This window comes from Anopheles bellator, chromosome 1, assembly GCF_943735745.2.
Source record: "Anopheles bellator chromosome 1, idAnoBellAS_SP24_06.2, whole genome shotgun sequence".
Taxonomy (NCBI): Eukaryota; Metazoa; Arthropoda; class Insecta; order Diptera; family Culicidae; genus Anopheles; species Anopheles bellator.
In genome coordinates this window covers 59,602,176-59,618,607 of record NC_071285.1, presented here as the reverse complement: position 1 = coordinate 59,618,607, position 16,432 = coordinate 59,602,176, and the positions used below count along the sequence as shown (strand labels likewise).

The window sequence follows — 16,432 nt, the reverse complement described above, 5'->3', positions numbered from 1 at the left end:
CGACTTCGTTTAAAATGTCTCTAGTTTCGTACGATTACAGCAGCGCAGAAGAATCCGATGATGACGGAGCCGAGCAAACAACGCAATCCGCCAAGGAACCGTTAAAGTCCTCTGCCGATTCGATTACGGGTCCGGAGACGGCTACCAAACGGAACGACACGGACGAGCCGGATTCGAGGTCAGTGATCCATTTACAACTTCCCGCGCCCAAGAAAGCGAACGATCTGAACGTGGAGGAGGAAGATGATGAATTTCTTCGCAAGAAAGCTACACCCGTTGAGGCGCCGCCAGCAAAGGAATCCAACATTAAACCAACGCTGCGTAACGGTAAGGTGCAAATTACCATCCCGTCCATGAACGACTTTAAGGACGTCGACGGACCCGGAGGATCGAAGAAAGACAGAGTGGTAGTTGGAGCAGCCTTACCCAAGAAAGCAACCGGATTGCTTAGTATATTACCAAAACCGAAGACACATTTATTTCAACCTTCGTCGAAACCACAGCCCTCCCTTTCGGCTTCCTCTGAAACCGGCTCTGGGTTCAGCAAGCGCCTAGTGCCGGATTCCGTTGCAAACCGGCCTCGAAGCGTTCCGGCAAGTGCTCCAAAGTCAACCGTTCGTCCTCCACTGGCACCGGCAAAACATTCCTCTCAAGATCCGGACAGTGACGATGGAGACGACGGCACCACTGATTATTTTTCCTTCAACAAAGTCGACACTCTGCCAACGGTCAGTGCGAACGAGATTACTGCCATGGTGGCTAAAAAAGCGGCCAAAATGGCTGACACGGTGAGAAAGTTCACGGAAACGGAAGCGTCAGCGGCCAATGTCAGCACAAATCAATGCACTACGGAGCCGTCTGCATCAGTCATGCCTGAAAGCGCTCAGCCAACGGATCTAGCTAACGAGACGGCCATGGCAGCGTTAATCGGTGGGAATCGCGCCAAACGGGCACGGCTGGAGCAAGTGGATCTGATCGAAATCACTTCGGAGGACATCGTGCCATCGAAGGAAGACTTTTTGCGACGTCAACTGCAGGACGAAACGGGATATGTCCCCACTGGCCACCTTGTAGGCGACTGGACTTGCACCAGCAGACGGAAATCGCACATCACACAGCTGGCCAACAAGGCACAGGCAAATGCCCAAGAGCTAGAAGCGATGTGGGCCGCAAACCGACAATCGCGTCGCCAAACGCAAAGCAAATACGGGTTTTAGGCGTGCCCAGTTCGCTTGTTGGAAAAGACTTTGTTGTAAATATATGAACCACTTATTTCACCAACGATACCAATTGCTTTATTTCTGATTTTTGTATGAAAGCAACGAATCGAAAGTTGCAGGTATTGCCTTTGCTCGTGCATAATGCAAGTTGTTGAAGGAAAATTATGCAGATTCATATATTCATGTATCGAAATGTTCCCCAAGATCTTCTTTAACGTAAGAAAATGGTGGATTTTGTTGGAAATGGTGGACGAAAGTGGGGGATAACAAAAACAAGGACGTCAACATACGTCAACGCATTTGTTTGGGTCGGGAAATAGTAGTGCCTGCTTTCCCTTCATTGGCCCTGGGGACCTTACGAGGGTCTGCAGTGTAAAAACGAGACAAGATCATTCGGCTCGGCCCCATCATCACTACTATCGCTATCACTGTCGTTGTCGTTCTCGACCACATCATATGCGACAGCGGCATCGTTTCCCCTGGCGTGCGGACGGCGGATGGCTCCTCGGCGTTGGAACGCCGTGGTCATCATGTTACGGGTGAAGCCAGTGCGGCGAAAATGCTGCCAATTCACCTTGCTGGAAGCGAAGTTTTCGCGCACGTTTCGTCGCAGGTCTTTGGGTTCCCACAGTGGCACTGTCTGCTCATCATTCACTCCCTTCGGGACCCACATCTTCACGACGTGCGACAGCCCAGAGGTGGCCAGGATTGGGTACTCTGGGTGAGGCTCGAGACAGTTGATTACATCGTGCTTCCCACTGCGCAGCCAATTAACGATGTTTTGTGTTTTCTTGTCCCAGAAGAAAATGTGGCCGCAATCGCTGCCACTTACAACATACTCCGACCGTTGACCGAAGAAATTCACACCCTTAATGGTCTGAATGTTACTGGAAGGACCAAGAACGGACAAATAAACATGCGGAATCAGGGTTCCCAGAAACAATAATTCTAGAGCCTACCAATGTCCTCCATAGCGAGCCGCCGGCTTCACCACCGCATCCATGGTCGTATTGTCAAACAGGTAGACGGCATCCTCACTGTAACTGGCCAGAACTTCCGTTCCGAGATGATTGTATACTGCGGACGTGATGCTCACAAACGAGTTCTGAACAAAAGACAACGAAAGCCAAACTATTCCAAAGAATATCGATCTAAATTGGAGCCCGCGAATATCTAACCTTGCTTCTACAGTTTTTTGGTAGCTGAAGTGATGTAAACTGCTTGATGGGACGACGTACATGACGCTGATCGTACATCCTGACCAAACCGTCATTACCGGAAACGCAGAAGTGCGGATCAAACGGATGAGTAGCGATGCTGAACAGGCGCAACCGCAGATTCAGCAGCGTATCCACCGTGCCATGACGCAAATCGTACATTCGAACCTTGCCATCCTCGCCGGCCGTCAGGAACGCGCACTCGTTGCTCGCAGGGATAGCTACTTTGTGGATTGCTTGGTGGCAACGATACAGCAGCTGAGTGTTTGAGCCGCCGGACGGATCGACTCGTGTGTGGCGCACGTGACCATCGCGACCAGTCGAAATTATCTCAATCTCACTCCCGTAACCACCGTACTCAATGAACTTTGTTTGGAAAACGTTCAGCTGGTGGCCGGTAGTGATCGATTTCAGCAGCTTGTTGGTGTGCCAGCTCCATAGGTTGATTTGCAGATCATCCGAACCACTCGCAAGCATAGTTCCGGTAGCGTTAAAGTTTAAGCTGTTGACACAACCTTCATGACCCCGCAAATAGTGCGACAGTTGGAGACGTTGTACAAGGTCCAAGGAGCCGTAAGCACGCTTCGTGAACATGCTGTTTGCTCTGCAGTACCGGCTCGTTCCTGGCACTCCCGCAGCTGCGGTCCCAAAGCGCTGGCGTTGCTCCAAATCTCGCAACACATTCCACTTGCTCCTGCAAAGGCAACGAGAGGCACAAGCGGGCGCCTGGTAAACGAAACGTTTGTCGCAGCGCGCCAAATGCGACATACTTCATTTTAGCTGTTTGCAAACTTGCCATAATTTCATCTTCAAGCTTAGCGTTACGAGTCGCAATGTCCTCATCCATCGATTCGCTGGAACTGCCGAAACAGAAAACAACATCAACCATTTTGGAAGCCAACACAGTGACTATCGCTCCGTCATCTTCGTCTTACCGCCGCGACCCCGAACTGGCGGACCGAGCTCCCTCCTGCAGGAAAGAAGATGAAGAAGATGCTGAGAACGAAGATGAGGAAGACGAGTGGTCGGAATCGTCTCCGGAACTTTCGTCGGAATCTAGTAGCAATCGGTCTCCGAGGATCTCTTCGGCTGGAATGAGATCATCTCCATCTTCAGTGTCATCATCATCCTCGTCTTCGTGATCAGATCCCCGTAGCAAATCGGGTACGTCTCGGGAAAAATATTCCAGAACATCGTTTATCCGCGAAGTGCTGCTGCCTCCGTCGTCGTTCCGATCCAAATTTAGGCTTTGCTTTCTTCGGCTTGCCCAGAGACGCTGCAACGAATTCAAGTTCTGATGCTTCTCGCTAGTTTCACTCGTTGAGGAATCCCCAGCAGGACTTCTGTCGGATGCGTCACTGTTGGATTCGGTGCTCAATGGTGCTGTAGCTACCACATGTTGGTGGCCATTTGGGGCCACTGGTGTCGTTGCGGTTGACGACGGAGAGGCCTCTGCTTCGTTTCCACCATTGCTAGGATCTTGGTCACTGTTTTGTTTCGCTACCAGTTCGCTGCGAAATCGAAAGGGGAACATTACGCCCATCTTCAGTCTACCGAAAAACCATCTTTCTCTCTTACTTCTTGTGCGAACTACTTGTAGAAGGGCTTTGCGAGGTTCCAGGGAGCTCCGGCATTTGCTCGACGACCCGTGATTTCTTCGGCGGAGAGGCATCGTCCGGAACACTCCCATCGCCTTTGGATGAACTTTCGTCTTCCATCGCACCGGTTATTACCGATAGGCTAACGTGAGGTACAATATTGCTACTATCACTTTTGGAAACCGTTTGAAAATTGTTATTGTCTGCGAACTGCGTCTTTGCCTAACTTCGCAGCCGCTAACCTAGAAGGGATTCACTTCATCTTCACTTCACGGCTTGTTCATGGCAGGCCACGACGCCTCAGTTGTATTCGTCGTCTTGGACTTTTCCGAGGTGTATATTTCGATAAAGATTAGGACTTGGGTAGCTAAACTTGTTGGGAAAAATTACAATTAAAAATATTGTCGCTTGCGATCGCCACGAATTGATTCGCACACACACATACACAACACTCTTTGCTGACAGACTGAACGAATGACACAGAGAAAATCCGACATTTGCATAAACATTGGATATTTACTGCCACGAATCCCAAACAGCATGCTGCTTAAAAATTGTAATTTTCCTCCTAAATTATTTCGTCGGCGCGATGAAAGAAAACCTAGTTACATTGATTAATTTGGCCAAATTGAAAATGGAATGTATTGTTTTGCTGGCAACACGTCAGGCATGTTTTGATTATGCGGACCTGCTTCTGTCATTGCAACGCTCTTCGCACATGTTCTGGGACAGATCGCGCATCTACCGCTAAAAAAGATTGCCATCCGCTGAGAAATGGATAAAGTATTTTCCGGTTTGCAACCACCATCGTCTGAAGACCGTAAGTTTCTCGGATCCGCGTTTTACCATTTGAAGCACTCATGCCCTTTATTTACAGTTCAATCTAAACGATTCTATGAGCAACTGCTGCGCGGCGAGTGGGGATCTTTGACTCGATCCAATGCGTTTCAGGAGGTGATCGAAAAAGATGTTCTGCACGTCAACGCCACGCAGCATGAATTGCTGCTTCTGGCTGTTGCTGCACTGCTGGACTTCGTAGAGCGCAATTTCCTCGGTCCTCACCAACACTCTGCAGTAGACGAGCAGACGGCAGCACCGAAAGCAATGCTGCATCAGCTGTCGGTAGATGGCGAAGAATTGAATACCAACGTTGTTCGGGCCGAATGTTTGCTGGTGTGTAAAAAAATATTCGAATTTCTAACCACCAATAACTCGCAACAAAGTGATAGCCCATGCGTGCGCGTGTGGTACCAACGATATTTACTCACGCATCAACGATGTTTGGACGATTTAGCGCACAGCCTTTACGAACGGTTCAATGAAAACGTTCAGGGCGTTGAGACGAGTCATGAGGAAGCAACTGGTAACGCTGCAAAGCTAGAGAACTACTTGGAGATCCTGTTTGGCTACATTCTATTCCGACGGATCACCAAATCCGAACACTGGGCAGAGAAGATTGCCGCTTCTTCGAATGTGACCATCACTGTCGATGGACTGCTTGGCGTGCGAACAAAGTTTCAACAAAGCCCGCTTCCTCAATTGACGCTCCGTGCAAACGGTTACGCAGAGCTGGGTCTACCGGAAGCGTCAGTAACTCATGGCCATGTGGCCCTTCCTATGATTCTCAAACTCGACGACGACGTACGGTTGGATAAGGTGAAGTTCCTGAACGAATCGGAAAATGAAGACATACAGCTGCCGGCTTTGATACAAAACATGATTTTGGCCAAACTGTAAGTATACACTACACCATCATCAGTTCTCTGATTACTTTTTCGTGAATCTTGACCATTTTTTCCATTGTCAGAAACTTTCTGTACGTGTCTCAGCCGAAAGAACAACTGGCGTTGGAAGAGATTCAACCGTACATTACGTCTCTCGTTTATCAACGTCACGGTCCGTGGGCTACAAGAGTGGCTACTCTGTTTCTGAACTCATCGAACGAATGTTCGCACAAACGCACCGTTGACCGAGCCCTGCGTCAGCTCGAGGAACTCGTACAACAGATCGACGGTACTGGAAACGAAAACTCCGCGAACATTGCCGATCGTTTGTCGATGGCGTTCAGTTCGTGGCTCATTCCCTACTGGCAGGTGAAAGTTAAACTGGCCGATGTAATGGTATCCCTTGGTTTGATAAAGGGTGCCCTCGATATCTACCGGGCTACGCACAGCTGGGAGAACGTAATCGACTGTTATACTGTGCTGGAGTTGCGCCATCAGGCAGCGGCCGTCATCCGGCAGCTTATTGAGCAACACGGACCCTCGGTTCGGCTTTATTGTATGCTGGGTGACGCAACCGACGATGTCGAATACTATCGCAAGGCTTGGGAATTGTCCGGCGAAACGAGTGCCCGAGCCCAACGTCACTGGGGAAACTTTTATTTCGCGCGCAAGGACTACGCGACCGCAATCGAACATTTGAGACGGTCGGTCGAAATCAACAGCCTGCAAGAACCGACGCTACTGAGACTCGGTTACGCCGCTCTGCAACTTGAAAGGTGGGAGGAAGCAGCCTTTGCTTACCGGCTGTACACCTCGCTCGAGAGCCACGGTTTCGAGTCTTGGAACAATCTTGCGAAAGCATACGTTAAACTGGGGGAAAAAGATCGTGCACATAAAATCCTGCAAGAGGCGCTCAAGTGCAACTACAACAACTGGATGGTTTGGGAGAACTATCTGCTCGTAAGCGTTGACACGAGGAACTACGAGGATGCGCTGAATGCGTACGAACGGTTGATGGAGCTTAAGGACAAGTACTATGATGAGCAAGTTTTGGAATTGCTGGTGCGCGCGATTGTTGCCGACGGAACCGAGGCTGACGGTCAACCGTGCAGTCGGTTAAGAAAAAAGGCGATCAAACTCCTTGGTCACGCGTGCGCACAGCGTACCAACAATGGTTACCTCTACACGATGGCAGCCCAGCTGGAGGATGCCGACATGCTGAAGCGCTGCCAAAAGCTACAAAACGCGTACCGTGGCTATACGCAATCAAACAGCCAGTGGTCAAAAGCGGCCGAAAGTTGTCTTACGATTGTCAAACTTTGTGTCGATCTCTGCGAGTGCAGCCTGCAGGCGTTTATCGACGGAAAAGAGCAATCAGAACGTTTGGTTTCGCTTCGTTCGCAGCTCTCATCTGCCCGGCTAACTGGGCAAGGATGTTTACGATCGGCTAATGCGGAACAATGGCCACAATGCATTGAACCCTTGGCTGCGCTGGAAGAGCTGGTGAACAAAATTACGACTGAGCTGAAGAGTGTGATGGACAAATAAAATGCACAATGGTTCATTTCTCAAGGAGAACTAATTTTAATGCAAATTCAAATTGGTCGTTATCAACACCCGAACAGTCTGATCGAACGATCCGCAGACGGCCAAGCCCTGTCGATCCGGGCTCCAGTCGAACGTGTGGATTGGTTGCGTCGAAATGGTCGTTGCGTGCAACATTTCCAGTGTACCGGCCACTCCCAGCTCATCACCATCCGTGTGGGTGGTGCTTCGCTTCTCCGGGTAATGACTGAAAGGATAATAGAAGATTCGTTAAACAAAGCGCGTTCCCTTTTCTACTGCATAGATAATTCAATTACTAGAGCCATGTGCGGACATTGCCGGAACCGCCTCCTGTGACAAAAATGTCCCGATTCTGTGGCAGATGTTTCACCGCCCAGACAGTTGATTTAGCACCGCTTATGACTCCATTTGTTCCGAGCGATTGACCGACGGTTTTCTCCCGCACCGACGCGAATCCTTTCAGCGGATGTTGCGTACGCATGTCGAACACATGCAGACCCCCCTCGAGAGTGGTAACGGCCAACTTATTCATTCTAATGTCTTTTCGATCAAACTCCAGCGAACAAATTCCATTCTTCAAGTTCGTTTCCCATCGTAGCTTCAAGTTGCGCAAATCGACCATCTTCAAATCTCCATTGTCGTATCCGGAGCATACGATCCGCTCTGCCGTGTTGTGCGAGTCACCAAAAGTGACCGACCAACAGTCACGCCTCTCGCTCGGCTCGTTGCTTGCCGGGCTAATGTGCGCTACCGGAGTATCGCGTTGTCTCGGATCCCACACCTTCACCGATCCATCTCGGCCGCCCGTCACTATCTCCGGTGCTCCACAGTTGATCGTTGACCCACCGATCGCATCCAAAGAGTTGATGATTCCATCGTGCGCGGCCACCTCGTACAACGGCGCATCAATACGCTCGAGATCATAAAGGACTAGCTTTCCACTGAAATCGCCCACGGCCAGATGTGCCTCACGCAGGCTGGAAGCACCGAAGGAACAGCTCTTCAAGGACTTCTCCAGCTCCGATTCGTTCACTAGCTCCACGGTTCCGCGGTTCAGCTCGTATATTTGCAGCGCGCCCGTTCCTTTGGGCTTTGAGCCGATCGCAACAAACTTGGCCGTACAGGGAATCCATTTGACGTCGTAAACCGAGTAGGTGAGCGATTGTTCAATGTGCGATATCATCTGAACGGAATCCATCGTTGCGAACCGCAGGAAGCGAAAGACTTAAACATCCCTAGTTTCCCGGCACCGAATCAAGCTATCTAGGAAATAGAAACAGAAATGTAGGCGAAAATGTCGCGCTTGGAAACGATCCGACGGTTGCTAGGATTTGTAAATAAACAGTGATGACATTTCACGCCAAGGTAGCTATAAGCCGCGGTGAGCGCAGCTGCAACCGAGAAAGAAAGGATAAAAAGGATGAAGGTGGCGAGAATATTTCCTCACTCACTTCAGTCTCACTTGGTTCGGTTCAGACGCTAGAATTGTTTCAGTGTTTGGCTCTCGATTATCGTGTGATTAAATCAAACGAAATCATCAAAACCCGGATAACATCGAATTTTCTTTGTGAAAACTGCGGCAAGGATAACGGGGCGGTGAAAATCGGTGGTGAACGCGTGTGCAGAGTTCAGTGTGCCGAAACAAAACTCATACCAAATACTGATATATTGTAGAAATTGCTTCTCGAAAGGACGAGCTCTAGTGGTTTAGCAGGTTGTTTTCTCCGTTCTACAAGGATATGGTTAGTTGCCTTCCTCTTACACTGCACTGTGCGATCGGTGCGGTTTGGTAGCGAAAATTTTAACAAAACATTCTCGTGAACAGCAAAAGTTTTTCTGTAAGTTAGTGAACGAAGAAAAGAAGCTCATTTTTCTACGCAAATCTCTGTTCCTTCGTTTGCTCGTGTAAAATTATTCTTATTTTTAGATTGCTACGAGCTGTTCCGCATTTCTCGTGGTAAAGTTTCTGTGTCGCGACCGTTTTCAACCCTTTGTCCGTCGTCGTCTGTCGTGAATGCAAGAATATGGAGTTTTATCTTCCGTTCGATGCTGCATCATCCTAGAGTCGAGTTCATAACCTCAACCTACGGAGGCGAATAACATGTTTTCGTTCTAAACGCAGCGTGAAGTGCACGGAAAGGAAGAAACGGTGATGCATCAGCATTATTGTAAAAAGTGCGACCACCGTGCACCAGAAAGGAGCAAACGGGTGGTGAAAACGGGAAAAATGCAATCTAGCGCATATCCGTCGGGTAGGAAGCACACGGTCGAGAGGCACGGGTTCGTTCTCCGATTACGTAAGCAAGCCATGCTTGAGCTGAAACCAAGAGCACGCATGTTGCCGAGAATCGCAAGGTTCTTTTCTAAGGGCAAACGTGTTAAAAAACGTAAGAAGTTCGCATTCTGTCGTCCCTAGTGCGTAGATGAAATGGCCATGCGGCTATGTTTTCATTGTTCCGCTTTTCCAGTCACGAGACCCGTGGCCGACGTGTTGTACAGTTGTGCACTATTCGCGAACCGATCGATTTTTACCGCCCAAAAACAGTAGCCCCAGAAGGAGGTCGCCGAGGGTGGGTCAAGCTGAAGGGCAAATGGAAAATCGTTTTCCTTCGGTTTCCCTGTCACTATGCCGCCGGCCAGCTCACCGCGTGCCCTTAGGCGTTTCGAAAAAAGCGGTCGATAAAAGCATAACTTGTGTTGATGCTGGTTCCAGTGCGAGAGCGAAAGTGTGCGTGCGTTTGCCATTTTTTGCAACGTATCCAACGGGATGAAAATTGTATGTGACGGGTCATGTCTGACCCGATAGACAAATTGCTCGATGAGCCGATTAATTAGGGAAAAAGTGGAAAAGGTTACTTGAATGTTAGCAAGAAGCTACGATGGTGGGACATTTTTGCCAGCTCCCGGCAAAAGGGTAATTTTGTTTTGCCAGTTTTTGTTATTGAATCGGATTAAAGGTCCTTGGTGTGAGGGTTGCGTAAAGACGCACTGTTCCCCAGGCGACATCGCATCTCACATTACTTATGGAGTATTATAGCTCCCGGCGCCTTGCTAAGAGGAAGCAATAATTGACCATGGCTTAGTTATCACAATCATGATTTTATTAAGCTGAGATAATGATGGATGATCAATATCGCGCACATTAAATGGTCTCCGTTTTAGTTGATAAATAAGACTTCAGATGAAACAAGCTCTGTTAGATGCTTTGATACGTTAATGTGTGCCATACATTTGAGACGATTTGCATTGGAAAAAGCTTTAAGCAGTTCGTAAACCACATAAAATGTGATAAACACACAACAATTAGAACGAATGGTGATTCGGTCGTTAAAGTTGTTGTCACAGAATGGTTTTTTGCTTTGGATAAACCTTAAAGACACGTTATCCAGGCTCTGTCTCTGGTCCGGAGTAACCTTGAAGAAACGAAACGCGTCTGCACGTTGCAGAAACGTGAACGGAATCAAACCAAACACAATGTCGTAAGTCCGAAGATGTAAAACAGTGTGAAGAAGACCCTTGGACGTTATTCTTATTATTGTGGAGAGTGTTGGCATCTTCACCTGAACCGGCGCACGACGAAAAGGTCGATCAACTCGCCATTCGCGAAGCTCTGTGTCTGCCTCGGGACGATGTTTCGTTTGCGCTAGACGTGCCATAAATTATTCACAGAAAAAAGGAAAACGGTTCCCCTCTTCGTTGGTTTTACTCTTGAAGGACGTGAATGTTTTATATTTTCCTTTATCCCAGCGGCAATATAAAATCTCTTCCAAACTTCACTTCATGCCGGGGGGGTTAGAAAATCTTTAGAACTTTTTCGATCGGTTATTTTGCATTCCAAAGTTGTAGTGTTGTTGAAACGCCTCGCTAGATACCCGCACTGAGTGCACGCAAATCTAATGACCTTCCCGGTAGCTACGGCCGACCGCAGACATGTTCCAATGTCATATCAATCGCAGTACTAGTTCGGAGGCGTCTCTCCGGAGCAGACTGCAGTCGGAAGGGGTCATAAATTGGGCCACGTTGCGGCGTCAAATCGTGCATCCTAATGAATGAATGGACGATTAAATCGAGCAAGCAAGCTTAAACGAATAATTGGATGCCAAAAGTAAGATTGAAGTGTTTACAGCAGAGAAGTGCAGTTTCGCGTAGAATTTTTGGCACGTGGCTGCTGTCCCCGGTATTCGCCCTGCGAAATGCCAAACACACCCTCGTGCATGGTTACAACTTTTATTTGTCCGATGCACCGTTCTACCGGTCACCGGTAGAACAACCATCGCAATTCACATTTTGCGCGTCTGTGGTTTTTGCGTTTTCTACGCCCAAAGCGCGACGTGCCCGCGAGCTGCGCATTTCATAAGGTTCGGAGCGCTCACGGTTACATAAGTAACGGCTAGTAAATGGCGGCTGAACAAACAATCACAACCCCTTGGAACGTGATAGGTGGCGGTCGGAGTCGGGAGATGCGCGGGCGTCAGTCAACCGTGACCAACCTGGAAGGCATGCGATTGGATTCCCGAATGCAATAAGAACGAGATCGAATAGTAGTTATGTAAACCGGCGGCATCGTCCGGTGGAGGATGTCTTTTTAAATAGAAGTATCATGTTTGTTGCAAGCGATTCCCCAACAATTCCCTGATGTTACTCTATATTTTTAGATGATTTGTGTGCCATTTCTTCCGTCTGGCAGACGCAAATAGTTCCCGGAGGATGTTCGTGTCGCTCCAGTTACTCTCTCTTTAAATGCAACCGGCAATGGAACCGGCTCACTGGAACGGAAAACCGGTAGGAGGCCGGCCGGCTTTTCTTCATGCCTGCGAGGCAAACGTGTCAAAATTGTGCTTTAAAATAGGCAGCGACTCCACGTCCGCCACTCTAGGTCGCTTCCATCCCGTTTCTGAGATGATTCTTGCTTGGTAGTCCACACACGAACCGGTTTCTGGAAGTCGGTGCACGTCTCTGTTCCGACGACGATTCCACATTAAAGTGTGTCGAACGTTGAGTCGCAATTTCAAGTTCAACGCATTCTCAAGGCAAATTTGTAAGCAAAGACGAGGACGCAGCGCGAATGTCATCAACTAATCATAAAAACTCAGCATTAACCCGACTAGCGGTCGCCAGATGAAGTACGCTGCTTGAAAGACGGCGCTTGCCCGATGCCCTCCATCCGTATCCCATCCGTTATCGGACGCACGCACGGATAAGGGAGGCCCCCGGGGGGTGGACTGGCGCGTGGCGAAAGAGTTATATCGCGCGTTCTCGCTCTGCGCAACGCGGCCGCGGCACCGGAGCGCGATTGCGTGGCCAGTTCATTGGCGACACCCGATCGTGACGGTCTAGTTCTGTTTGCGCTTCGGTTCATTGAGAGTTTTGTTCTTCACCATCGCGACCTCCCGCGCAAGGCCACACTCCTCGTTTTCTCTTGGGTAAGACCGACCCCCACCGACAATCGGGGGGTTCCTTGGAGTGACCAGAAAAGCGGGGAGCTGCATAATTAGTGAAGATCGAAAAAGATTCCTGGGAATTCTGTTGGAACTGTACAAGCGGACAGCAGTTTGTGCAACCCATCGTTGGTGCAATGCTTAAGAATTGCGTTCCACCATACGTACATCAATCCTTGATCAGTCCTTCACTGGAGTGTGACGCACGCGATGGAAATAGAACTTCTCCGAGTGCCGGGCGTGCAGGGGTTGATTCTCCTTTTCGTGCGTGCGCCCCCCGCTTCGTCTAGCGGTCGGCTACGTCACGAGAGTTGCGTGTGGGACGCGAAAATACACGCGGTCCGCCATCAGTGCGGCGCTAGTCTTCGTTCCCGCACACATGTGAAACTTAGTTTGGACTTTGCTCGTGACGATGGTGACGATGGGATTTCGTCACTCTGCCCTGTCACGCTCGTTCGCGGTGCGAGTGATGCACTACTCATAACTGCATGGCGCGCCGTCGACCGGCGGAAGTGCACGAAAATTTGAATATAGTAAAAATATAAAATAATATTGGGGTGTACCCCGAGTGACCAACTTCTTGACGAATGGCTATTGGCTTTGTTCCTCATGAGTAAAGCAACCAACACCAAGAACGCTTATCACGAAAAACATTGATCGATCACGATGTGTTTTTTGTTGTTGTGCAGTGCATATTGTTTTATTGGAGAAAAAGATAAGACAATGTGATAAACACACTTGCACTTACTGTGTGGCGTGTGGCTTACATTTTTAATCTACGTTACGAAGAAAGTCCCCTTGCTTGTGAAATGTAGGTCTCATACGAGGAATGTTTTACTTTCCGCTGCAACAGTAAATATTCATGACAACGATGCACGGTCGTCATTCGGCCAATTTTAGACTTGTGTAGAGGATCGCATTGCAACTGGCAGTTGGCAAATATTGTTATTGCACTTAAAACATTGCCGTATGCTGGTGATACGGCCACTAACGATATACAAACGCGTTGCTTGTTCGGTTTCATTGCAGAGAATTACGTCCGTCAGCACTTTACCCAACGCTGAAGTGTCGTTATAAAATGTAGTTTCCTCCAAAGGGGTGTTGCGCAATTTGTTTTGGGGAATGAAAAAGGCTTACAGAACTCCCACTGCTTGGCATTTCTGTACTTCGGCCCTAACCTCTCGACTCCCGGAGGGTCACGAGGACCAGTATTAGAGGGAGTGTGTTAGTTTCTTAAATAAACACCATCTTTGGCGAAGCAAAAAATAATATTTACCCCAGCATACACGCTGAAACCCCCATGTTTTTGCTGTTCGTGATGTTGTTTGTTTCAGAATTTCGCGCCACGAGAACGGAGAGCAAAGTTGCAAGCGGGCATATGCTTTTTGCGCATTCAAAAAGGTTTTTTGTTGCATTCCATTCAGTTTTTACACTTATTACGTCCTGCAAAGAATAGAATTAAAGTATGTTCTTTAGGGGGTTTTTTTCATTTAAATAAGAAGAATGCCAGAAAGGATGTGATTTCTTATCGACACGTGTCACTTAAACTGTTGACCCGTGAAAGGAGGGAATAATTACGATTACGACGGCAGCAATGAAACCGTCTTATCATCGAGGAGAACCACCATGGCCAGTGCTCATCCTTCCTCCGTCTGGAGATGGTCGCTACGGATGGTTTGGTGTGCTGCGCGCAATATTAACTGGAGCTTTACAGGCCCCGTAAATTTGTGTCTGAATTGTGTGCTGACTAATTTTACTGCCAATTTCGCAATTAATTAAGGGCCACCGCGAGGTTATCGCGGTTGACAATGTGTTTTTTTGTATTCACACACTTCATTTACTAACTATTTCCTTGAACGTCGTCTTTCGATTTTTCACAGCATTAGATGCGAACACTTCGTGATCAACCACTTTACATCACCAGTCTTCCGTGAGCCAGTTTCACTGGATCCACCCGTGTAACACCCGTGTCAGAACAATTTTTGCTTAATCCAGTGAGTGTATTCTCGTTGTTGCTTAGCAACCGCTATAAAGAGTGTATTGTCAAAGAAGCCTTTTAAAATAATCTCAAAAACAGTCTCCATTGTAGTCCATAAACAGTCTTCTGTGGGTGCCGCGTGTGCTACAGGAATTTACCATTACCTAAGTGAAATTTAATATTGGCAAGTTGTGGAGAAAGAAAAGACAAAAACTGTACAAACATTGCAGCACAGTGTCGGTTCTTTGTGCTATAGAGTTTCGGTAACCAGTGATCGCGTTTGTGTCTTGTTTTAGCCTGCTGTGTTTGTGTTGACAACCCGTGATCCGGAATCTCTGACTGGACGTTACACGATCAGTTTGATAAACTTGCCACAGCATCCTTTCGCGAGTCTGCTGTACGAAGCCTTCTTCTTCGGCGATAGAACCGTTCCGGGTTAGGATGGCCCCACCCAACAATGAATATTCGTTCGAAGTGATCAGCAACGTTGTTGCTTCGGAGCAGCCCGTGGAAAACTTTGACGATGTCGCCGAGTCACCGAAATCGCAAATGCCCTGGGAAACGCCGGCGGCTCAGGGACTGTACGATCCACAGAACGAGCATGAAGCCTGCGGCGTAGGCTTCATCGTGTCGATCGAAGGAAAGCCCAATCATAAGGTACGCCCGTCGTTCGCGCAAATTTAACTTGGAGTTCTTGTATACACACCATTTGACATTTTCTTCTACCTCTCAGATCTTACGCGATGCCCAAACGCTTGCCATTCGCATGAACCATCGTGGTGCATGCGCCTGTGATAACGACACCGGCGATGGCGCTGGCGTATGCACTTCGATACCGCATCAACTGTACGCCAAGGAGCTGTAAGTAAAGTGGCGCCCATTCGTCACCTCTTTAAATGATCAGCGACCGTGTTCAGCCGGGAATCATATCCTCCGAGGAACTGCAGTGCAAGTTATTCGACTCGTCGATATTACTGCGCCGTAATAGACGGCCTCTGCGGGAAGCGCCCATCTCGTGACTACTCACGGTACACCACAGGAATTTATTTACCAATTTATACGTGACCATCGGCTGCCGCTACCGATGGTCACGTGTATAACCGGGTAGACCGGTCGTACCAGAAGCAAAGCTGTTTATGGAGGAATTTAAATTGTTGGGCCACGTTGGCCTTTTTCGAAGTTTATCGCATTCCCGAGCTAGGTGGCGATTACGAAAAAAGCGTAGAAACGTCGGCTTATCTGCTCACTGTGTGGCATTGTCCTTGTGCGAGTTAATTAAATCATTACGAGTTGCGTTAATTAAATTGGTCGCCGCTCGAGATGCATGGGGCTTGAATTACTGGCAGCCCCCTTAGGTGCTTCCATCTTTGCTGCAGTTGCATTGGTTAAACACTTGCCGATGCGTCTGTGTGCACGTCCGATGCAACATTGTGCAATCGGTTCTCGGCGGGGATTACACGATTGCGTCCTCGCAATGAAAAATAGAAACCAAACAAGTTTCTCTAGAGGTAACAATCTCGGTTCCGGTAGAATTTTCGACCATTCACAGTAACTTCATCACAATCATGTTCATGGGCGTTTGCGGATGCAATTATCAGCTCAGACCGTGGTTTACAATGTTGATTGTAAAACCATTTTATACGATAAAAAAAAATCTTCTGCATAAATGAGTATTGTCCAGTCACCTGGTG

General features: G+C 48.4%; 5 protein-coding genes across 7 annotated transcripts in view; 3 read left to right on the top strand and 2 right to left on the bottom strand.

Moving 5' to 3' along the window:
• Positions 1-4: 4 nt before the first annotated feature.
• LOC131208979 (proline-rich protein PRCC) lies at positions 5-1,272 on the top strand. The gene has a single exon (XM_058201935.1). It carries the CDS (start codon positions 15-17, stop codon positions 1,215-1,217), a length of 1,203 nt encoding a protein of 400 aa, XP_058057918.1. The 5' UTR covers positions 5-14; the 3' UTR covers positions 1,218-1,272.
• Positions 1,273-1,305: 33 nt separating this feature from the next.
• Positions 1,306-16,432, bottom strand: part of LOC131208948 (DDB1- and CUL4-associated factor 8) — a 16,797-nt gene continuing 1,670 nt past the window's right edge. Inside the window, exons 1-7 of one of the 2 annotated variants that reach the window (XM_058201906.1) lie at positions 4,556-4,616; positions 4,016-4,407; positions 3,373-3,948; positions 3,208-3,297; positions 2,399-3,131; positions 2,180-2,325; positions 1,306-2,107 (exon numbers count right to left, since the gene is read on the bottom strand). In XM_058201906.1, coding sequence (XP_058057889.1) covers positions 1,576-2,107; positions 2,180-2,325; positions 2,399-3,131; positions 3,208-3,297; positions 3,373-3,948; positions 4,016-4,155 — 2,217 coding nt within the window. In that variant the 5' untranslated portion in view covers positions 4,156-4,407; positions 4,556-4,616 and the 3' untranslated portion in view covers positions 1,306-1,575. Of the gene's footprint in view, positions 2,108-2,179; positions 2,326-2,398; positions 3,132-3,207; positions 3,298-3,372; positions 3,949-4,015; positions 4,408-4,555; positions 4,617-16,432 lie in introns of those variants that run through there. The other variant, XM_058201898.1, reaches the window with a different exon arrangement.
• LOC131208938 (tetratricopeptide repeat protein 27) lies at positions 4,753-7,360 on the top strand. Its single transcript, XM_058201886.1, has 3 exons — positions 4,753-4,855; positions 4,913-5,768; positions 5,843-7,360. The coding sequence occupies exons 1-3, from the start codon at positions 4,810-4,812 to the stop codon at positions 7,305-7,307; spliced, it is 2,367 nt and encodes a 788-aa protein (XP_058057869.1). The 5' UTR covers positions 4,753-4,809; the 3' UTR covers positions 7,308-7,360.
• Positions 7,344-8,610, bottom strand: LOC131208990 (dynein axonemal assembly factor 10). The gene is made up of 2 exons (XM_058201947.1): positions 7,622-8,610; positions 7,344-7,551 (listed from the first exon to the last, which is right to left on the bottom strand). The coding sequence occupies exons 1-2, from the start codon at positions 8,521-8,523 to the stop codon at positions 7,344-7,346; spliced, it is 1,110 nt and encodes a 369-aa protein (XP_058057930.1). The 5' UTR covers positions 8,524-8,610.
• LOC131208922 (uncharacterized) overlaps positions 15,183-16,432 on the top strand; it is a 14,144-nt gene continuing 12,894 nt past the window's right edge. For both annotated transcript variants that reach the window (XM_058201866.1, XM_058201874.1), the window contains exons 1-2: positions 15,183-15,398; positions 15,475-15,602. In XM_058201866.1, the coding sequence (XP_058057849.1) occupies positions 15,183-15,398; positions 15,475-15,602 (344 nt within the window). The remainder of the gene's footprint in view (positions 15,399-15,474; positions 15,603-16,432) is intronic.